This window comes from Oculina patagonica, chromosome 6 (genome assembly GCF_052425735.1).
Source record: "Oculina patagonica isolate OP01 chromosome 6, crgOcupat, whole genome shotgun sequence".
NCBI lineage: Eukaryota > Metazoa > Cnidaria > Anthozoa > Scleractinia > Oculinidae > Oculina > Oculina patagonica.
The window spans coordinates 9,819,275-9,843,529 of record NC_135763.1 but is presented as its reverse complement, the minus strand read 5'-3'; the positions used below and the strand labels follow the sequence as shown (position 1 = coordinate 9,843,529).

Below are 24,255 nucleotides of genomic sequence, written 5' to 3'. Positions count from 1 at the left end.
GCTTTTTACTTTTATAAGCCAAACAAACGTTGCGCGGGTTCGCGTGGGATCATTCGGGACAATACCCACTGGATTGTTTCCAGGTAACGCCGCTGGCCAAACAACGACGTGATTCTTGGGTTAGTCGTTTGTCACCGATGAATAATAAGAGTGATCTATCTGGCTGACGATCCTCTTGATTTTGACATTCTTAATTAGAAAAACACAGCCAGGCAAGCAGTCGGGTGGCCTTTTTGATGTTATCCCTTAAAATTTCACTCATAAGGGGTCTCCTAACACTTTTTCAGGGTCATTCAAAGAGCCTTATGGCACCTCAAAATTTGTTCATTTCATTTTTCTGGAGTTTGTTTAGAGCGACGGTCAAAAACGTAGTAAACGGTTAAGAGTCGATAAGAGTTAGCCGAAAATTTCCATTGGATTTGTTTAAATGTAATCTATAAAACTGCCATTTCCGTTGTCGATAAAACTGCCACAAAACTGACTGATGACTGACATCAAAGTGCAAAAGTTAATTTTGGCTTTGTTTTAAAATGAGGGAAAAAGACATAACTTATGCAAAACATGTACAATCAATTACTCTAAGCTTACAGGGATTGAAAATCTTACCGACTTAAATGCAATTGGCAAATCAATGGAATATTCAACAAAATTAGACTGTCCTCCTATATTTTGTCTAATCCAAAACTGAAAACTCTCATTTGGCAGTTATTATCACACGCGAAATGTCGTCCATTTTCCGTCAAAACATAATAGTTAGAAATACATTATGCAAATAGATGCAATCTTTCAGCTGTAGTTCTTTACTTTTCAAAAAAAGCCGAGTAATTGAAGATTGAACAGCAATCAAATTATCATCATGATGGAAAAGTGTTGTGCATAATATTAATTCACGTATGTCCAAATGACTTCACTCTTTGTAATGTTGACGGTCTCTTAATTGCAAAACCCTCTAACAAATTTGACATAAAAGTGTTCGAAATCGGCGCCGAGATGGGTTGCGCGAGTTCGCACACGGTTGAAAATTCGATGGGTGCATTTCCGTTTGTAGCCATCGAGAAAACTGTGATCCCTTTAACAGTTGATCAAAAACGAATCGTGCAAGAAACCTGGAAGATAATAGAACCATATAAGAAAGACATTGGAGTCAATGTCTACATTCGGTAAGTAGGAACTTCTTATTAGGTTGTTAAATGATTTAGTGATGTATATAATATCACAAGAACCGAAGTTCTAAAGATCTTTATGTTTACACTCCAAACACAGATTTCATTTCGCATTTACAATACTTACGGAAATTGCATTTGATTCGCGAATAAACGGTTTTTAGAGTACTAAGTTCAACTGATCTGCTATCAAAAATCAAACACTTCTTTTCGATCTTTTCATGATTAAAACTTGTAATCCTTATAAATTTACACCCCTATTCGTGTCATGGGTTTCAAGTTTTTTTTTGTACAACGACAACACTACCTTATTTCTGTGCGTATATAGGCCGTCTGGATCTGAACAAGGAAATAAGGTTTATCTGTTGATCAAGGAAATTGCAATTATTCCTTGAATAAAAGTTAAAAAGATAAGAAAAGTTATTTTATTACGTAAGAGGATGGACAGAGCTGTTTGAATGACTTGCAGAGCTTTAGAATCAAAAGCAATAAAACCAGAATTGCAAGACGGATTCATCCTCTAAGTCAACATTTAATTTTTACATACAATATCAGTACACTTGATGAGAATTTAAAAACTATCAACCAGGAGATTGTTTTGATATAACCACTATATTCTCAAGGAGAATATAAGGAGAATTTCAAGTTTATCGCTTTTTTTACTCATCCGCGCTCCTTTTTGGCTAATTATGAAACATGTTGTTTTTCTTGGATCAGGCTTCAAACGTACCAAAAACAGAATAGATATTTAGAAGGAAATTTCTTGTCCGTTTTTTGTAATACGTTGTCAGAACGCGACAAACACGTACAACGATGTTCAAGTTCGACCGTGGCTCTATACGTGCACGGAGTTATAAATTTAATTTGTCACCACAGAAACATTTGGTTTCCATGAAAATTCTTATTTAAAGTGTCTATGACACGAATTTTTTTATTTTGGTTTTTGTTAGTTCGATATGTGTAACGGTTTAAGCGTTTAAAATCTTTGAGAAAAAATTAAATGCGTTCTTTTTGGCTCAAAATACGCGCTTTTAAAAGTGTCTTATGAATGAACGAGTACATAAGTGAACCACTTACAATAACGTTATTTACTTATAAGTGTCGGCGATATACACTTAAAAGGTCCACAGCCACGCAGTTTTAGAGCTATCAGTAAATGAAAGTCAAACAAAAAGGAAAAGATAAAATTCTTTTCGGCCGAGTAATACCTGGCATGTATAACCTTTAGACATATTTAGTCTGTTGGCATGGCGTCCCCAGGGTTTCTTTTGCTCTCTCTCAGCGGCCAAAAAGTGTGTACGTGTTGTGAGTTAAACGCGGTATTGATTTAATTAGGGCCACTTGATTTCCACTGGCGCGGAAAGCTCAGTTTGAAACACGTTCAAGCGCAAGCTATGCTATGTCGTAGATTTTACACGTAAAGCCAGTTGATTCCCCTCTGTGGCAAGTGGTAATACATCTTCATTACAGTGAAACCCCGAAGTGCCGAGGGACCGGTCTTTATTTTTTCGGAAATATGGAGGGGCTAGCCCCCCAGCCCCCCTCCCCCACTCCGCGGTCGCTGTTATATCAGCGTTCTGTTCTCACACATTTTACTGTTACGGTGGAACAACAATATAACGGACCACTTTATAACGAAGTCCCAGTTACAACGAACGATATTCTTTAGCCCGGCCAAAGTAGCTCAAAGTTACGGGTAAACGGTAACATGCACACCCCATATTATCTACAGTAAAACGAATGAGAACAAAATCCCGGTATAACGAACGGCAAAAAATTAAACTTTTGCCGTCTCTCTTTAGTTGTGTGTACAGTAGAGTGAAGAACTCAAAATCAGAAGTTAACTTTGCTGTTTGCCGTCTGCCGTTAACGTCATGCTTAACCTCTCTATTTTAGCGCGCACACGAACGTGACTAGTTGAGACCGAACAGTATGGTAGCTTCTGATTGGCTGAGGGAAAGTCTAGTGTTGGCTTTATTCAATCTTATATTAAAATGGACGTCAGCCTTTTTGTTTTTGTCTTTTTTTTCAGATTCCTGTCGATGAATCCTCATTTAAAAGCTCGCTTTCATGAGTTTAAAGACATCTCAGTCGAACAAATAAACAAAAGCAATGATCATCCCAGAAGATTGATGGCTGCCATCGAAAACTCGGTAACCTCTCTAAACGACCCAGAAACCTTTGCAGGTTACGTGCTGGAGTTAGGAAGACGGCATGCCAGACTCAACCTCAAACCGTCCAAGTCTAACGTAAGAATTGTATAGTGTGATAATGATTGTCCCTTCGACAGGAAAAACACAAGGATTGAAAATCAAGTCACTTTCTTCTGTTTCATTGTAGTGGGTTCTCTTCCTTGGCTGTAGCCTGTTCGAAAAAACAGTTTTGCGAAACCGCGCCCATTTTTCCCCTTGCTCCGTTCCTTTTCGTTTTTCTCTGCCTTCTTATTCTCCCTACCATCTACTCTGTACATTCTTTCTTTTAGACTAAACAGTTGTGATCTTTATCAATCGAAAACCCTGGTATTATAAAGGAGGCCTTGATCAAGTACTGTTAAATTGGCCTATTTTACCTGCAATTTTGCACCAAAAACTGATCACGTTTTTCCGATTAGCTCTGTCAGAGTGCAGTCGATATTCAAAATGGACGGCCATTTGGAAAGATTTATTTAACCTGTATTACTTGCATTTCACAAGAATCTGCTGACGTGCAAACTGGTGACGTCACGAATGGTTGAATGACCATTCCTTAAAATCCCTTAAAAATCCGTAGTTAGTTAGATAAGCGGGCTCTACCCTGTGCAACACAACCTCGCCCCAGGGCCTCTCTTCTTCTTTCTCTTGGGGGCGGGAAGAAGATGGATTGCTAACAACAATAAGAGACAGAAGGCACTTTCAATTCTCCCTCTTCGCGGCATTGCATCTTCTGAGTACACTTTTGCTGGGAAGCATGATTCAAGGCGTCCTCCAGTTACAATTTAAAAAAAAAAAATGTCCTGTTTTTCCTTTTTCGCAGTTCATTGATTTGAGAAAAGCGTTCATTTGTACCATTCAAGAATTCCTCGCTTCTCACTGGAGATCAGAGGTAGAGGAGAGCTGGGTTCTACTGTTTGACTTCACGACTGGCATCATGATAAAAGGCATCAGTTCAAAGTCTTAGGACGCATGCGAGGCGAACAGCTACGAAATTCGCAAGTTATACAAGTTGACTTACACAGAATCACTGTTAGCCTCAGTAAAGAAACATTCCTTTTCGTACGCTTAATTCGGCCTCCCTGCTCGAGATCGAAACCATCTTAGATTCGGTTCGAAAAATTTCTTCTGATGACGTATACCTATAAAGATCCATATAGTCTCTGATTGGATGTAAGTTGCGCGCGAAAATTCACAACTGACCAATGACCTTCGTCTGTATTTTTTGGTGGAGGCCCTGTCCACACTATAGGGGGTACCCCCTCCCGCCGGGACATAAGTACAGTAGAAATTGTCGTGAGCCAATTGCACGCAAATGACGGCACTAAGAAATTAAATGGTTTTATTTCAAATTCTTACATCAGAAATTAAAAGAGAATTCTCTTTATGTTACGACTTAATTAAATACAAATTATAAATAAAATGATTGAAGCAACTGGAAAAGGTACTATTGAAATAAAATGTAACCCCCAAAAGGATTTAATATGTATTAAATTGACCTAATTTTTTTTATCCACTGTTGTGGTTTTCACTGCTATCGGTTAAATAACAACAAAAAACTGAACTATTTACAAACAGCGTATTGTATGTTATTTCGTTTCTGTCTGCAAAGAATAACATTTTAGGCTTGGTCCATTAAATCTAAGAGATCATCACCCTTCTCACCTAAAAAAAGACGAAAACAACACAGTTGTTAGCTTACACGACAAGTTCCGTTGTAAAAACAACAAAACAACAACAACAACAACAACAAAATTCCGAGCACGTACAGGAAATGCTACTTAGAAATAAGAGTTATGAAGTACATTTCCCATACTGTCGGAGCTTTTCCCGGATTCAATAGCATGAAGAAGCTAGACGTATTTCTACTCCACCCTGGATGGTAAGCAAGTCCATAGCAGGGGGGTACCCCTCAGTGTTAAGTTTGTCCCTACCCACTTATACACTGTGATGGAAAGGACCCATTGGAACATGGCGGAGTAACTGCAGAATACCCCGCCACCCAAAGCTGTACCTCTTAAACATGAACTACCTGGCTACGCAGCTACGTGGCTCATGAATTAAAGAACGAGGTATATTCATGTGTCAAGCGCTTGTCCACGTAGCCGTGTAGCCACTGTTTTAGCTGTTACCCAATATCATTCCAAAGCCAACCCCTGGGAACGAGGATAATGGCTGGTAGTCTACTGCAGGTCATTACATTTCATGTGATGAATTCTTGGTGAAAACAAGTTGAAAACTTACGGTCTCCACCTCCTTCAATTGAAAATTCATCCATAAGATGCGCCAGTTCCTGCCTCTGTTCCTTCTAAAACCAAACAAGAATGACGATAAATTATAAAAAAATAACAGAAGGAATTACATTGATACTTAATTTTGGAACAGTGCTTGGAGCTGGCGACTAAATTGGAACCAAAGTCGCCAGCCTGACGACCAAAATTGAGAAGAAAGATTGAAAGCGTGAGCTTAATTTAGCAACTAAAATTTTTCACTGGTGACCAAATTTGAGCAGTTGGTGGCCGAATGGCCACTCAAGAAAAAAAAAAACTTGGAGGGTTGACTATAAGAGTAAAGTGTTTTGCCCAAGAGCACAATGCAGTGCCCCAGCCAGCCGAGGGCTTAAACCTGGACTGCTTGAGCCAGAGTCAGACACACTAACCATTAGGTCACTATGCCTCCCATCTCCAGTTTATGGTAACATAAATAAACATAGAGCAGTTTTCAATTGAGTGTCGTAAAACCAAAACCAAAGTAATTACTCCGGCCAATCACAAAGGACACAGACAATAAAGTGAACCAATCAAAACTCGAAGCAAATACATGTAGCTGGCACGAAGCGCAGGAAAACGTGCGCGAGCGAGTCACGATTGGTTTTGGTTTTAGTTCTGATTGGCTGATAAAGTGGCGCAAGATTTTTAAGCCAATCACTGAGCGTAGTAATGCAAAACCAAAGCAAACACAATTCATTTTCGACACTCAAGTGAAAACCGCTCTAATAAGTTTCTCATCTACACTTACCTTGGTGGCATCTATTTTAATGACTCTGTGAGGAGCTTCTTTGCGAGTTTGGATGGCTGCTTGCCTGTAACAAGGACAACAACATAAGATGATCAGTAAATTTTTATTTCTTTGTGACAACATGCAGGCTTTACAAAATGTAGTAACCCTTCTGTAGGTACATGAAAGGGGTGCCATTTTCTATCCAAGGTATATAAAAGGGGTACCTTTTCTAACAAAAACTGTGCATATAAAAGGGTAAGGGTTTGGACGTTGGGGAATAGCTTCCCAGTTTTAAAAAATTAAGTACCCCCCTGGGAATATATATAAAGACACCAACAAAGTTATTAACTCCACCTGTGACAACCCTGTGTGAATTGTATTCACTGTTTTGTGCATCCTTCATTAACTAAAGTTGTTATTAATTAATAAATTTAGTTATCATTTTGTTTATTTGTTTAAAAGTAAAATGACTTACTCTTCTTCTTCGTCTGTGCTGAAGAGATTTAATCTAAACTGGCCTGCAGAAAGACAAGACGATACCAGAAAATATTTCAATAACAGAAAAAATATGGCTGGCATTTTAAAATTGTTACATCCTGATAAAGAACTGTGTTGCTTGTGAAGTGAAGTGAAGTGAAGTGTTTGATTTATTACATACAGTCGAACCTCTCCTTAGACACCTTTTTTGTCCTTTAGTGTCTGTGTTAAATAGGTTCGACTGTAGTGTGATAACAATAGCTAAACTTACTTTCTGGCTTTTTACTTGAACCTCCAACAAGATGCGCTAAAAGATTGAGCTCAGCCTTTGCAAGGGGATTTGGGTTATCTGATGTGTCCTGGAAAACACAGAAAAACACATTTCAGAACATAAACTGCTACAACAAGAACCATGTTAATTAATAAAAAAATGGTGAGAAAGGTGTAATGTTCATCATGATAGAGCATGGGATAGAAAGAAGAAATCTGAATCTCTGATGGAAATCAAACCCATGACCTCCCAAACACCACGTGAAAGCTCTAACCAATGAGCTACAGAGAAACGCATGATGAGAAAGGCCATTTAACTAGGTTGCTATGTGACACGGGTCCTGCATACTACTAGGATCAGCAATGTTGACAGCATACTGTTTGGTGATCAATACGAACTAGAGCAGTTTTCAATTGAGTGTCGTAAAACCAAAACCAAAGTAATTACTCTGGCCAATCACAAAGAGCACAGACAATCCAGTGAACCAATCAAAACTCGAAGCAAATACATGTAGCTGGCACGAAGCGCGGGAAAACGTGCGCGAGCAGGTCATGATTGGTTTTGGTTTCAGTTGTGATTGGCTGGGAAAGTGGCGCCAGATTTTTAAGCCAATCACTAAGCGTAGTAATGCAAAACCAAAACAAACGCAATTTACTTTCGACACTCAAGTGAAAACCGCTCTATGTTGATACAAATGGTTAGTACAGGTAAACCTACCGCTTCTGATGAAACTGACACAGAGCTTCCAGCTACCTTCTTTGACGCTGGGGCAGAAGCAGCAGGGGTAGGAGTGCTGGTTACTGTTTCCACTGCTCTAGATGCAGTGTACCTGGTTAAACGGAAAACACAAACAGGCAGTTTTCAGGGGCATGAATCTTCAAGATCACTGCACAATTCAGTTTCTTTACAACGTTCTGATCTAACAGCTAACTTTCTCAGTCAAGCGATAGGGTGTGAAAATACAATTTACTGATGCTAAAAAAAGAGACAATTGAATCACTTATACAATGGCCATGTAAGGAAAAATTCAGTGTCTGTTGGAGAGGGGCACAGGTAAGAGTGGGCTCCCATGTGTTTAGGGTGTAAATTGCCAATTATGGTTTCACTTAGGGTAATTCAGGACAAAACACTTGCATTATTTTTTTTATCCATTAACCCTCATCTACCCCCCTTGTACCATGGTGGGAGTATGAATTTGCATGTGCAACCAAGGGTTAAGGTACCTTTTAGGGTCACATGTTCAAACAAGAAATGAAATGCCCTCAAACTGTGTTAATAGTTTCCATAGATCTGGCATGACATCATTAAAATTTCTTCATAACTAGATTAAAACATTCAATGACAATGTCTTTACTATCCTTAAGTCACTATAGTTTGTATTTATGTCAATGTTTCTGATTTCTATCTTTTAGGGGTGAAATAAAGCTTCCGCCTTACCCAGCCTGGTCTTCTTTAGGGGTCAAATTCAAATTTTATGATGAGCATCCGTGTCCCTGTAACATGGAAGTGCCCCCCCCCCCCCCCCCTCTTGAAATGACGTTTTTTAGAAAAATAAATGTATGGATTGGTTCCAGTTGGGATGGAGAATCCTGGCCATGATAGGATGTTCAAGCAAGCCTACTGGCTTCACCAGGTGACTAGCTGATCAGTGTTAAAAACCTACTGCAGTTAAGTCTCAACCTACATGTTGCTTCCAAGTTTTATGACTCGGTCACCAAGAAGTTCAAATGACCCTGGCTTGTCTGCAAGCTGATGACGGCATCCTGTCACAAAATGACTCGTTCTAGAAACCTGTCCCTCGGCATTAAAATACCTGTAATGAAATCACGCCACTATGGAGTTTTATATTAGTATTTATACCATGCCATAGAAAATACAGCCAATCAGAATACAGGAAAGCCGTTGTATATTCGACGGTATTCAACACAACCTTCCCATAGTGCACTGCGACTGTATTCTCGACGAAATTTAGTAAGCGTATTTTCTATGACATGGTATAAAATAGTTACACAACACTTTCTCGTGGTATACTATGGAATATCCCACTTGTCACTTGTATTTTCTTGGCATACACACTCGCCTAAAGGCTCGTGTGTATACCGAGAAAATACAAGTGACTCGTAGGATATTCCATAGTATACCACTCGAAAGCGTTGCATAACTAGTATGTACGTGACATTGCATGTCTGATATGAACCATGCATACAGGTTAACTGCAAATGAAACAGAAGGGTAACTTTTCTTGGCAACAAGTTGATTTGATAACTAAAATTTATATTTAACTCAATTTGTACAATTTAAACTCGGGAGGTAAGTATAAAATCAATCAAGATCAAAACACACTAAAATGCCTAATAAGAGTTTCATTATCCAATGCTTCTTTTCCCAGAATCCTGATTTTCCACTGTTTTGAATCTTTCAGGCAGTCAGGACTGTCAGAAGGGATACGAGGTCTACATGGAACCTCAGTATTGGCCCACTCTTGTGGAAATAAATTATACAAACTTGAATTCCAGTCTGGACTTCGGGGCAAGCATGCAGCTCTTAAATTTTGCTTGGCCTGGATAGTTGCATGCTTGTTTTATTTGTACCATTTAGTTGGCAGACAACTTGCCTGCAACATTGCCCATTGCGCAGGTGGCAGGTGAGAATGAAAGGCTACTTGCCCGGAAGAAAGATCTTCTTGCCCTGGACAACTGGACAGCAATTTTTTGAGCCCATTTACCATGAGATATTTGTACTTATTTTGCACATTATTATTTTGTACTATGGATTAAAAAATACAATACTGTTTTTTCACCTGATTGATCCAGGTACTTCCGTGTCCCAAGGTACAGGGCCATCAGCAGGTAAAACAAACTTGCCATTGGCATTTTGAACTTTGTCCTTTAGAAATATAGAAACCTATAGCAAGATAACGAGAAAAAAGAGTATGCATAAGAACTGGAATACAAAACAGAAACTGACACACAAGACAATTTTGACAGAGTGACCAAGATATTAAAAGTCTGTGTTGAACCACAGTTAGTGAGTATTTCTACTCCCACAAGTTTGAGGGGATACTAGTCCATCGCAGGGTAACCCCTTCCCCCCAACATTAGCTTGCCAGTACCCATTTACACACAGTGGTGAAGAGAAGCACTAGATAAGATTAAAGTGTCTTGCCCAAGAACACAACACAACGTCCCCTGCCAAGACTCAAACTCAGACCATTCGATCAAGAGTCTGACACCCTTCCCATTAGGTCACCTTGTCTCCTATCGAGTGACCAACGGAGTGTGGTTATATTAACATTTTCAAACTTTTTCTTACTTGTATATCAGTTCTTAGATGTGTTTCAGAACATGATCTAGAAAATCGGAAAACAGTTTTAGAGAAGGAGCAGCAGGCTTAAGTGTAGTTACACATAAATGCATCAGTTCGGACCTGAGAAGATGAAACATTTCTCTGCCTTGTAACATGTTACTTAATGTTTTAATTTATGGACTTGCGTACTCACCCTAATATGCATATCCTGGAAGAACGAAAGGAGAGTCTGGCGTATGATTTGAAATTGTCCTGCAGTCAAATTGGAATATGTCTGAAAATAAGAGACATCAAGAGACATCTTCTGAATACATATATTAATAACTTCTATTGATAGCCAATCAAAACTGCTTAGTTACAATCAAAGATGATGTATCAGTATGCTTTAAACTCAATAGCAGATGCTTTAAATGAAGAAATAGATTGAGACAATTTTTGGTGTTACATTGAAGACTTTGCTGTAAAGGACTACCATTACCTCATACAGAAGTTTGTATACGTTCTCTACTTGATTGCTTATGGCGGGATTATCACAAGCAAAACTTCGGATTGCATCCATGTGATTGTATGTGACTAGGAGGACGTCAGAAGGTCTGAGGCACAAAGAAACCTGACAAAGAAATAGTAAGAGAATAATGAATATGAGATATTAATATTGACCCAGTGTCACAGAGGATACCAGTGATCAACAGACAGCACCCTGGTAATTTTAAAGATACAAGTCTCTCTTGTGTTATTGAAGCTGACTAATTACATAGCAATATGAAGTCCATGTACGCATATTTATACATAGCACCTCTCATTAGTTTTGACATTCAGTTGTCAGTAAAAGTAACAATCACTGAGAGACGGTTCAGATCTCTATCACACCACAACCCCCCAAATTGCGACAATTTTAGTCTCCATGACGACTAGAATTTTGGAACTGGTGACTAGATTTTAAAACAAGTTGTCACCCTGGTCACTATAAGAAGACTGCTCTGGAGCTTAAGCATCCTCGGAGACCCAGGGGCAGTTAGTCGGGGCGACGGGTAGATCATCGGGACGACGGGATTTTCGGGTGACAGTTTACAACATAGAGCGTAACAGCCCCTGGGCACTTTGTCTTACCGAACCAGTTCCAGAAGCGTTTGAACTCCCTCTTTCTGATTGGCCAGAAAAACAGTTTTTCTGGCCAATTAGCGAGGTTGACCAGCACTTCACGGTTGACGTCTTCTTACACGAAGTTGTTTTCCTCATAGACTCGTCGTGGATGCTCTGCCCGTCAATTGGATGCTTTTACATGGAGAGTCTCAGAAAAAAATAAGCCTTACACGACCGCCAGTTCTACGCTGTTAGTTGCGCGCTTTTTAATAGTTATTCGAGTACACAACAATTCTTATTATTTCTCCTCGGTCGTTGAACGACTTCTGGAACTTGCCACAGTGTGGGTACTTCGCTGCACGGGCCACGCGTTAGCGAAGATATCGCTGTCGTCACCTATTGTTATTTTGTTGCCAGCTTGACTGTTGAAACAAAGGGTTTTTGTTTAATTTGTTGGATATTTAAATAACAAAAACAAAACTTATAAACAAGAGGTGCTCGCGTATAGCTTTAAAAACTCATTTGTTTCCTTGCGCTATGCTACAGTTAACATATTCCCAGGCCTCGTTGTTTTGTTTTTGTTTTGCTTTTTTAACTGAGACCCACGTAGTACCGGTACCATCCGATGGACGGGCTTAACAACCACGTCGAGTCTATGAGGAAAACAACTTCGTGTAAGAAGACGTCAGAGTCGCTCTTCTGGTCAACCTCGCTGACTGGCCAGAAAAACTGTTTTTCTGGCCAATCAGAAAGAAGGAGTTCAAACGCTTCTGGAACTGGTTCGGTAAGACAAAGTGCCCAGGGGCTGTTACGCTCTATGTTGTAAACTGTTACCCAAAAATCCCGTCGTCCCGATGATCTACCCGTCGCCCCGACTAACTGCCCCTGGGTCTCCGAGGATGGAGCTTAAGCAAACTATCATCAGCTGATCATCCAAACTAAAAACTGCTCTGTATGTTATTGAATCATTCTGAAAAATTAGTTGTTCTTCTATTAAAACCTACTGGGGACCAGTACCACAACATTTCTGGGTTTTGCAAACTGATCTTTATGTTCTTTTTGTATTCTTTTGTTGAGTTTTGCCAGTCAGGAAAAAAAATTGCAGCAAAACTTTGTTTTATTCATGCTTTTTGGCAAGTAGATTTAAAACAGTTAGTAACATTTTAGCGACTAAAATTTTCTGATGGCGACTTCACATAAATTAAAATAGTCACGAAATGGCCACTAAGCATAAAATTTAACTTGGAGGGTTGTATCTTAACATCTGAAGACAGAGCTCACAATAAGAGACACTTGCCCTTAGGTTGCAAAATCATTGCCATGCACGACAGGAAGTCTTACTCAATACAACAAGGTATAGTAAAATATTTCAAAGCATTCACACGTGAAAGCTTACCTGGTACTTAAAAGCCATTGTCATCAAGTCATAGAGCTGTTAGAAGGAATTAATGAACATGGTTAGTTTAAGCTTGATGTCTAGGTTATGTAAAGTCTTCATCAAGGCAAATGGCCCATACCACTGGAGCTTTAATATTATGGTTTCTACGGCATTAAGCAACTAGGAGTATTTTTTACTCCCCTGGATGCTAATCCGTCGCAGGGTTAATCGACTGTGAGCCATTTTAAATTGGCTGACAATAGGCTAACAGATTTTTTTGGGAGATGCTCTTCACCTCCCCACCCCCCTCCTGTTTAATAATTGCACAATGTCACAATGCAGTTAACTATGTATATGGTCACATGTTGTTGTTCCATGATAAATCCTCTTACCTTGTCCATGCTTGCTGAGTTAAGTCTCATAATTGATGCATGTGCTAGCCTGTCAAACACTGTTCTCATAGCTTTCTTGGAATAAGTATCTTGTGGTTTAAATAGCTCTTCCATGAACCGCTTGTTAAACATTGTTCCAACAATATCATGCATCACTAAAGGAAAAAAATAAAACAGCAAAAACAGAGACCAGTATAATTTAATTAATCCTTCTGCAACCTTTTAACTCTCACAGCTATGGGTACCATCTTACAGTCTTAAAGCTTGTCCTCCAAACCCCACTGTGGAGGGTCTAACATAGGTTTGGCGGGATGCGGGATGGGCCTGTTTTCGCTGGCGGGATGCGGGATGAAAGGAAATTTAAAGGCGGGATGCGGGATTGTAAGGAGTCGGCGGGAAGCGGGAAGTTGGTTATTTTCGTGGCGAGATGCGGGAATTCTTGTCTTTTTCTGGCGGGAAACGGGATGCTATACAGTCTACTTTTTCGTCATTTTCAGCGTGCGTCTGAATTTTTGATCCTTATCAGCAAAATCAATTTGCGGTCCGACCACTGTCTAATTTTTAATTAAGACCTGTCACAAGCATGTCAATTTTTTCTATAAAATCCATTAAAATCACGTTTCCAGCGGATATAGACGATAAACGATAAAATAAGACTCCGGGGGCTTCATTGTTCATTGTTCTAAATGAATGGCTTCTATTGTCCTTAAATGATCAGCAAATAATCGAGTTTAGAAACTGTATCTGCTGTATCCTTTCGTGGTGGTAAAAACATAACCTGAACTAACACGAGAGATTTTGATTTAAATTTGCTGAAAATTTGCCTCTGTCGATCTGTGTCGATCTTGTGTCGAGTCATGGCCACAAACGAGCCCCAACCATGTCAACCATCGACGTCGAACCACGCTGAGGTCGTTGAGGACGTCGTTGAAGTGCACGTGGCTGACAAAGTGGAAGACATCGTAAACTGTGTTGCCCTTTATTATGAAAAGGGCAGTAGTGGCACTAACTACATCCGAAAGGAGAAATTCAGGGCAGTTTTGCCACGTTCTACAAAATCCCTTAAGAAGGTCCGCGAAATTGTCAGGTAAGTGTCGTAATTTGATTCAACTTTAGTTGCCCGAATTTGTCCGTAACTCTGCATTGACTGCTCTGTACAAAAAAAATTGCGAAATTGCAGGCAGTTTCGTTGGCAGAATATTTGCTGGTGGTCAAAACACTTATGCCTTGATTTAATATTTACATTTAAAGCAATTTTGGAGGAGTGAGAGAAGTTGGCAAGCAAATAGGCCTTGGTGAAAATGTAGAACTTAAACTTGCCAGGCTGGATAAGTCATATGCTAATGGGACTCAGTGCTTTGCCATCAACACTGACCTACAAGTTGAGCTGGAAATGCCTAGTATCCGAAATGGATGCGACATGCTTCAGGGTACGTCTTAAAAATTATAATTATTATTATATAAAATAAAAACAATTTCTTTTTTACTAAGCAAAGAAAGTATTCATCGTATTTTTCGTTTTGGCTAAATGACGACCCTCAATGACCTGCAGCCGGTCAAGGTTGACAAGGTTCCCTTTGTTTACAACAAGATCTATTCGGCTTGCGTGACAATTCTCGTGGCCTGCGGGTTTACTTGACACGTCTATAATTTGAAGCATGTGTTTGCGCTATCAAAACCTTTCAAGACTTTCAAGTGTTATGGGTTATTTTGACTATTTTTGAATGATCTGTGATTTTTTTGTTTGTGTTGTCTTTCTACGAGTGGTTAAAACGTGGGGAAAAGCATCTAATTTTAGGACTTTTTTAGTCTATTGTAAGTTATATTATATCACAACTTAACGACTGAGAAAATCACGCACCGAGTCAATAATAATCAAGTAAGTTGATGCCTATGGGTTTTTATCTCATAGTTACGGTATACCCTATCGAGGTTGCATTTTCAAAATCCTGCCCGAGGATTGTTGTGGAGATTAAGGACGCTGTCAGGACCGAAAAACGCGCCGATGTACTTGAAAAAACGGAAATCGAAACACGCAACTTGACAGAGGAGGAAAAAGAAAAGTTAACTACAGGTAATTTTTGTAAAAAATATATTTATTAACTCGGTTTAGATGGCACACGATAGCAAAGACAAAAAAGTGATTGTATGTTTCTAATCTTTGTTCAGAGCTGAAAGCGCGTGGAAACAGTACACTCATTGAGGGTGAAGCTGCTATTGTAACTGTTAAAAAGAAGCGATTCAAATGGGGCTGGAAAGTTTGCTGTGGTTACTGCAGAAATGAGCTTCAACTGCGACCCGAGGCAGGTGTAGCTGGAAAGCTGAAATATTTTGACACACGTAAGTCACTTTTTTTGCCCTTTAGCAACTCTTTGAAAACAGATAGTTAAGGCACAAATAGGTCAGTGCGTAGTGAGGATTATACTTCATTATTTACCGTTCTTTAGTATGATAATGAGAGAGACTCTTGATCTAAAAATTTATGGTTTTCTCTTTTTTGTGTGTTTTGACAGACCACATGAACTCCTGCTCAAAACGAAAGCGGAAAAAAAATACTGCATCTAACCCAATTGGGAAATACTTGAAACGTGAGGCACCAGCCACTAATCAAAGGCGAACCGATCCAGTTGAATCAGATGTGGACATCTCCGATGCAGAGGGAACAAAGTAAGGAACTCCTTGTCAACCACAAGTGCAAAACGACATACCGTGCAGAAACGTTCACCGCCAAACTTCTACTGTTAAATTTTAACAAGAGAAAGTGAACTTCATCCTCTTGATTTTAAGTAATATTCTGATATCCTTCGAGAGAGGTTGATTGAGACGTGGAAAAACAGTTTCAGATTCCGAAGTGCTTTTTTGTTTAAACGTTTTAGTCTTAAAATTAAAAGGGTGTATTTTTGCGAAATGTCTTACCTGTTTTCTCTCCTTTATCCGATTTTAGATGGCTTTAGCTACTTCTTTGTTAAAAAGTTGTGTTTATAATAAATTTTGGAAGCAGTTTTTTTTTTCTGTCAGTTGTAAATAACGAATTAACATTTGCGAATTAGCATTTTAATTTCTAATAAGATTAAAACGAAATGTTTATGTGATGTTTATAAACGTCCAATGTTCGTTGTAGTGCCTTTGAACAAAAAGACAAGAGCATCTGTTCACCAGTTAGACCAGTTATGGACAGTGACATTGATGGAATGTCTTCTGATTGTCCTGAAAGCCCACTGTCGCTCTCATCAGTTTCCTCGGAGCACATTCAATCCACTGAAGAGGACAGTGATCATTTTGAGTCTGAAGAAGTCCTTGATAACGAGTGCAGGATTCTGGCCTTTGGAATTGAACACGCTGACCCAATTTGTGTTAAACTTGATGAACTCATCCGGCGTGGCATAGTTTCCAGAGATAAAATATTTTATCGGTATCTTAGAGACATAGTTGAGATTTCCATTAATCCAAGGCACGAATATGATCCAGAGGTAGTTGAGTTTTTTAATTCAATCACATATTTGGGTGGCCGCCGTACTGCAAACTTCATTCGTGGTCCAATGCACGTTTATCAGGGACAGGGCTCAGTACACAATCCAATGGATTGCAAAATGAACCTTGGAGGACCATCAGAGCAAACGTGTTTGAAGAGGCAGGCAGGCTATACAACGAAATCTGGTGTTATAAAAAACTTGAGCCTTGCCCATTTAAAGATGTCTGTGTCTTCTGAATCCAAACTCTTGGTTGATAACGATACTGTTGCTGTAATACCGGCAGTACTTGCAAATGATGGCACGGCGTTAAAACCTGCAATTGAATTTGATCCGCGGCAGAAAAAAAATGTTGGCCTAACAGTAGATGCAGACATTTCTTTTATACGGCGGAACCCAAAGCCTTCACCAGAGTTCCTTAACAGACACATTGTTTCAGAAGTGTTGGTTTCTTCTGCAACAACCTTGGACAACAGTGTAAGTCTCCCTTGCGCTGTTGTTTATACAAATAAAACTGGCAAATCAGGTGAAGAAATGAAAGAGTTATTCTTCTCTCAGTGCAAAAAATTGCAAGCCTGTCAGTCGTGTCAAACAACTGCTTCGTCTAGCGAGAACACGTTTGGAGAGGGATCCCTAAACATTTGTAAAAGCCGTTGTGAAGCATGCATTAGGCTGGGAAATGTTTGTGAAAAATGCCAAGCCGAAGGACAAGTTAGCCATTTGCCAAGTGTGAGAGCATGCGACAGTTGTGTACAAAGAAAGCAAAAGTGCACACGCAGAGCTTTCGTCACCTTGACAACTGACTGTGAAGAGGGAAACAAGCAGGCGATGTTGGCAATGAAGAAAGCCCTGGACGAAAAGACCATTGAGGAGGACTTATGTCTCTTGGTTCCACTTCCAGATTGTCCTCATGTGGGAAAAAGTTTAAAAGCGAGTTATTCAAACTGGTTTTTAAAGCTGGGAAATGAGAGGGGAAACCTTGCCATCTTAAGGACACTAAGAAACAAATCTGATCCCGCAACAAAGAAGATCATGCGCAAACTTCTGCCTAAAAATGATTACGTGCGCAACAAAGACCGCCAGGATCCAGTTGCTGTCCTGAAGCTGACCGATGAGAAACTGGCATCGTTTCTTGAAACTGTGGGCAATGTGGGACACACAATTATCCCAGAACTAGATAAATATACAGAACACAACCAAGTGGGAACTTTTCCTAACCCAGTTAGTGTAGCAGTTGGTCCTTTCGGAAGCTTACTTTTTACACATCTTGATCCTGCCACAGGACGTTCAAATATTGTTTTAGCAACCTTGCATAGTCCTATTACAAAATTCAAATATGTGGCAAAGAACGTTGATGCAAGAGAGGTACACTATGCACAAGGCGTGGTTTTCTTTTGTGGCAAAGCAACTCCAATTGGTTTTTATGAAATCACCAAAGGGGCAGTCGTTATGGAGCCAAAGCGTCTTCGGTCACGCCAGGAGGTGTTGAACATAGTCAGAAAGATGGAACTCAATGAAGTTGGAAACGTTGCCACATTGAGAAGTTTAATCAATCAGCGACTGATCAGCATACGGAGTGACTACAAGGAAAAGACGTTTGCCACAAACGAAGTCAACTTTTGGGCCAAGGAAGACCAGATCAAGTTCAGCTCTATTCACGTCATCGACTTGGAGCTCATATATGCTGCCAGCAACTTGGCCCAACAGTTGGTATCTGTCATCATGAACACCGACGGTGTTGGCCTCAGAGGCGAGTGCAAGACCTTGATCCCCTATGGTAGGGACTGGCATGAAGTGAGTTCAATCACCTCGAGTAGTGGCAGTCTCTATGTTGCTCACGCAGCTGCAGTCGAAGAAGTTTCTTTGTCAAATTTGAACACCACGCGTATCATCAGTTCTGCATCCGACCTATGCATAGTTCCTCATACCGTTGCACCACACGAAGGAGGAATAATCATATCTGATCCTGATAACCACCGACTAATGAAATGGTGGCGACTTGAAAGAAAGCTTGAAGTATTCGCTGGTGATGGCACGTCAGGAAACTGTGACGGAATCGCATCCAAGTGCAAATTTTTTCAACCCATCGGTTTATGCACAGAATTTGACAACGTGGTTTATGTCTGTGATGCGCAAACAAGTTGTATCAAGATCCTAACAACGCTTAATAACACGGCCAGATTTCTGCGAGCTGTTGGTGCTCTCTACTCAGCATTTTCTGTCCACGAAAAGCACGTCGAGTACAGTCTGTGCAATCTGCCAACAGCTATTTCAAAAGTTGATGACTGCCTGCGTGTTTTGGAGGAGAATGTGTCATCCATCAAGAACATGGAGTGCACCCTACCACGGACTCTTAATGGCCCTTCAAGGAAGTGTTGCTGCGAAGACTGTTGACTCTGTAAAGCTGGTCAAATGGGGGTTGGAGCGTATCCAGCAAAATCTCCAGCAGTTTTCTTTCGATCACACAAACCTGCTAAGTTGTATGACCCTCGACGTGGAGAATCTTCACTCATCTGTTCATCATAAGAGCCAGGTCAGCACACCATTACAGTATGCTCGAGACTTTGGGAGCACGGCGAAAGAGGGACTAAAACGAACAACTTGCTGGTCAGCGTATTATTACACAAATCGCGGTTCGTGGTACCCACTTCCTGAACGATCACTTGGTCTGTTTGACATTCCTCCAATGGAACAACCTCCTGTTGGTAAAGCTTCTCATGATGAAATGGCGATGATGCGAGAGTGGTGCAAAACGTATGGTGCGTCTGTCAGACAAAGAAGCGTGAGACAAGAAACAACTATGGCAAAGGCTGGTACACTACCGGACTACCTGTATCAGAAGGATGTCACAGTCAGCGACAAGATTATCCTTACGTCCGACGCTGCCACGGCACATCCTGTGGCGACCAACGCAATCACAGAAGCAGACGCCGAAGACTCCAGCACCTTTGAGCCTGTTGAGCCTAACAGTGGTGAGCCAGAAGAGGAGCAAAGCGAGTATGATTCAAGCAGCGATGAAGAAACTACTGAAGAAGATCTGCGGGAAGAAAGTGATAACCTTGGGAACGTTCACCTCAGTCGAGACGTCAACTTTTTAGTGGGAGTGACATCTCGGTTCGGCCGCCCAGTAAGGTTTAATACGCGCTTAATTTTGTGATCCTGTTTAAAGACCTCGTAATTCCTGGCGAAGCGTGGCCAGAGGCTGACCGTACGAGCTTTATAGTCTGCATACCAGCCTAGTGGCCCATCAGGTCGGAGCTTATCCCGGTTTCCGTACGTAGCATGGAGCGTCTAGGAGTATTTCTACTCCCCCTCGGATGGGATGCTAGTCCATCGCAGGGTTACCCCCAGCAGTAAATTCGCCGGTACCCATTTTTACACCTGGGTGGAGTGATGCACTATGAGAGTTAAGTGTCTTGCCCAAGAACACAACGCAGTGCACTGGCCAGGGCTTGAACCCGGACCGCTCAATTTAGAGTCCAGCGCACTAACCATATTAGGCAACTGCAAGCTTCTCACTGTCAAAAATCAAAATGGCGAAGTGGATCGTCATAGCCTAGTTGCATCCCCTCCAAGTTAGATGGAAATGCAGCATGACAGGAAGGACAACTACTACAACAACAGGTCATCAGCCAGAGAAAAAGAAATAACATCGATACTTCAGAGAAACGACAGAGCATCATTAAAGATCAACGAATGAACGCCAACTCAGGGTAAAGTAGGTAAACCATAGATTTACCAAAGTGAACTAGCTACTACTGTCTATCGTAATCATTGACCAAGGCAACTGTAAAGATCTACTGTAATACGATAACTTGGGAAAAGTCGGGGAAAAACATCTTAATGCAGCGGGATCGGGATGACGCGTCCGAAGCGAGCGGGATGGCGGGAAAGAGGAAAAAATGGTGGCGGGAAGCGGGAATTGCAAACCCTATGTTAGACCCTCACTGTGCAGAAATATGAAAACTGCTACAAATGGTCCTTCAAAACATGAGTGTCTCACAGAGTTTAAGGCAAATTTAAAGATGAATTCCAGTCCGTACTGCGCAATCTCGGCTGCAATGTTTATGTGAGCCCACATGAAGGAATGTTTACAAGCAAAACTAAAAATTCCGCGACAAACTTACCTTTTTCTTCAAAATTAACACCAGATATCCTTGCAGAACAAATAATAACGAGTAGAGGAACCTCGACGCTATTTCAAACCGACGTTTCAGCTCATCGGAAATTCTTGAACGAAACGAATTGTAATGGCGGACTAAAAAGCTTCATGAAAGCTGTCAACGAAGTGTAACGTTTCTACGATTTCAAAACAAAAACGAAAACAAACCCCGAGTCTGCGCAGTACGGACTGGAAATCAGCTTTAAGGGGTGTTGCCATTCAATATTTCATTTTATAAATTCTTTTTCCATCTTTTCATTCAATTTTTCATGCTGTAGTTCTTGGTCTAATTTTTGAGTGAAGCCCATGACAAGTTTCAGTTAACCAACCATGTTGACAAAATCTGTACCAACAATGGCAAAATTCCAACCACTAGTAAATTTGTGTAAATGTGAGTTTCACTGGATGCCAGTGTAAGAATTGCATCTAAGTTTAAAACGTTTTTTTTTTTCTATTTTAAAACTTGTATGCATCTAACAGTAATTTCCTAATTTAAATATTTAAATGTTACTACATTATGTATTTTCCCGGTCTTGACTAGCATTTTTTTTACATGAGCCCTAGGCGTGAGAGATTGGGCAACCACTGATCATATCATCGACCTTGAATATAGCATTCTACTGAGCATTCTATTCCGTGTTCTCGTTAAATGTTGACCATGGTAAAGTAATACCAAAACTCCAAACAAAAATAGAGGAGGGAATGGCAGATCACAAAAGTGTTGAAAACAAGATCTTTGCTAATCGTGAGGTTTGAGACAGCAATTCCTGCATCTTTCACTTTCCATTTTGTAGTCATTAAACAAAAAGGGTTAAAAACATTATTCCTTTAATTTCCAGGGTCCATATCACTTTAATTTGGTCAGTTAGTATTTTCAAACCATCATTTGCAACAATTAGTAAAAGCAAGCTAGAAAAAACAAAGAGGAAAAAAAATTCTGAATAATTATTAACACATGCCAGCTGCTTCTGCCTTTCAAACAAAAAGCGACTACAACACTAAGAACGTTTGTGAAAAGCAGAATAAAAAAGTTAAAAAACCGATTAATAGTGTAGCAGAGTTTTAACACAAATTATGCATACTGATTTAATTTTGTGCAATGCATATAGATTTAATTGTTTTCCCCAAATCATTATCCCACAAATTTTTACTAAAAACTTAATTGTGACCATTGAAAATTTGCATCTGTCATAAATTTTGGAGCTAAATTTCTCAAGAAAACAGTAGCAAATTCAAGCCTTTGTTTTGATGGCTACAGTCTTGAAAACTTATTAAAATGATATCTTAAACAATATTTATTTCTAACCCTACAGAGGGTTGTTCAAAATATCCCTTAGCACTACATGAAGGCGAATTAAAAACCAAAAATTAGAAATAATATGATAAATTGTTATAACTCTTGGTATTTAATTCCAGAACAGATGAATTCAAAACACTGTTTTTGTTTGTTGATTCTCCAATATAATATGTAACGAAACACCAGAAATCTCTCAAATAATATTTCAAATGCAAATATAAAATGAGAATGTTTGATAATTAATCGGTCCGTTTTAAATTCCGCTTTATACATTTTCCAGGTAGTTGAAAAGATGGCTTAAAAAATTGGCTAAAATTTCTTTCAGAATTGTATCCTCTTAACTCGATTCCTTTGGCAAAAATCCGGTTCTTTTTTGTATTATTTTGTTTAAGGTAAACACCTTTCGTAAAGGAACAACAGTAAACTAAAAAATAGAGGGAAATAATGTAATTCACGAGGTAGCTTACTGTGTATAAATGTACAGTTTTTTATTGTCATTTTCGTTGACTAATTATAATTTAAGCTTGACCTTACCAAAACATCAGAAAATACGATTAAAACAGGCACACAAAATGTTTCTTTATATCGCAGCAGAAACAGCCATCGTTAAACCCACGGCAGGTGAATAAATAGGGAACATCCAGCTTGTCAGTGTTAGAAAGCTTAGCTTCCAAAGTCGCGGACATGAAAACTTGGTTGTCGCCCAATGCAAACAAAATACGAGATCCTTCGCTTAAAAACAACGGCGACTTCAAGTTGTTCTAGGAAATGAAACTACAAAGCTTCGATTCACGAAGCATTATCTTATTTTCTATGAGAAAAGATGCCGTGAATTCGCTTGTTTAACTGTCGAACTTTCAATAAGGACGCCACCATTTAGGAGGAGCAGCCGGGCGAGAACACATCCGCTCGGCTAATCTTACCTTTCCTAGCTTTCTCGTCGGGAATCGACTGCGCTCTCAATCTTTGATCCAAGATATAAAGCATCTCTCCCCCGAGGTTGAGAAATAAAATAGGCAAAGTTCGCAAAGACATCCTGTCAGCATTAAGAAATTTATACAAATGTCCTACGAGACTCCGATAGCTTGGTAGCAACTGCTTGCAAGCGAAGATCAATAGATTATTGAAAACTATCAAAGGTTATTAATCCGCTTGCAAATCGGAACTGTGGGAGGGACGGTAAGATAGATTTGTTGTTATAAAAACATTCCTCATTCACCAAAGAATAGCCAATAAAAAAACCTACGTAGCTACTGCACTTCATAAAGCAATAGTCGTTGCAAACGTGTCTGGAGAAGAGTTAAACAACAAGCCATGAATTTCTACCCATAACGTCGAGAACCGTAGGGGAGGGGAGGGGGCGAGATTCTGGGAGGAATGGGCCTTAAAGATACCCAGGCTTTCTCCCTGGGTGGGCCAACACATCGCACATCGTGAAAGGTTTTATCGCGCTAAACTTTTGAAAGCAATGTGACTATGACGTTCAAAGATAATTTTCAAAATGAGACGCAAAAATTGCGCGATCGTGCGAGAACCGTGGACGCGAGGATTTTAAAGATTGCTCGCGTTCCAGCTCAACACTGAACTTGTTTTTAATCGAGAATTTGGCAGGCGGGCCGAATAGACTGCAATCACATGGCCTGTAAATTGTGAAGTATGTCGTGGTAAACACCAAAAAGAAGATGTTGTCGCATTTTTCCACGCGCGCAACTCGCAAGGCGCGAAAATTGCGCGCGGGCGGGGCGCGAATCAGGTGGTCTCCCTTTCATTTTGGGAAAAAAATTCTTCATTAGTTTCAGTCTGTATTTTACGCCTAATATCACCTGTTTGGCGCTTTTCTTCTTCAGTGAACTACTATTTTGCCAAGGAACCTTTTTCCAAAAATGAATTTATCAACAAAATACTTTCGCGATTGTTTATGTCGCGGCGTCTGTTAGGAAAATAACAACTAAGAGTTACATAGCCGTTTTTCAACCGGTGCACTTTCCGACGCATTTTCCAACAAGAAATCCCTCATTGAGCCGTGCCTTGTGCTGCGAGCGATAACATTACTAGTAAGACAAACAC

The 24,255-nt window shown here is 40.0% G+C and overlaps 2 protein-coding genes across 2 annotated transcripts; one reads left to right on the top strand and one right to left on the bottom strand.

Moving 5' to 3' along the window:
• Positions 1–948: 948 nt before the first annotated feature.
• Positions 949–4,642, top strand: LOC144659018 (cytoglobin-2-like). The gene is made up of 3 exons (XM_078519553.1): positions 949–1,160; positions 3,196–3,412; positions 4,176–4,642. Exons 1-3 carry the CDS (start codon positions 991–993, stop codon positions 4,317–4,319), a joined length of 531 nt encoding a protein of 176 aa, XP_078375679.1. The 5' UTR covers positions 949–990; the 3' UTR covers positions 4,320–4,642.
• Positions 4,643–4,672: 30 nt separating this feature from the next.
• Positions 4,673–23,434, bottom strand: LOC144659010 (protein OSCP1-like). The gene is made up of 13 exons (XM_078519542.1): positions 23,112–23,434; positions 13,260–13,414; positions 12,886–12,921; positions 10,885–11,016; positions 10,600–10,680; positions 9,901–10,004; positions 8,785–8,913; positions 7,818–7,929; positions 7,101–7,188; positions 6,828–6,870; positions 6,371–6,434; positions 5,597–5,660; positions 4,673–5,017 (listed from the first exon to the last, which is right to left on the bottom strand). The coding sequence occupies exons 1-13, from the start codon at positions 23,221–23,223 to the stop codon at positions 4,974–4,976; spliced, it is 1,164 nt and encodes a 387-aa protein (XP_078375668.1). The 5' UTR covers positions 23,224–23,434; the 3' UTR covers positions 4,673–4,973.
• Positions 23,435–24,255: the final 821 nt, after the last annotated feature.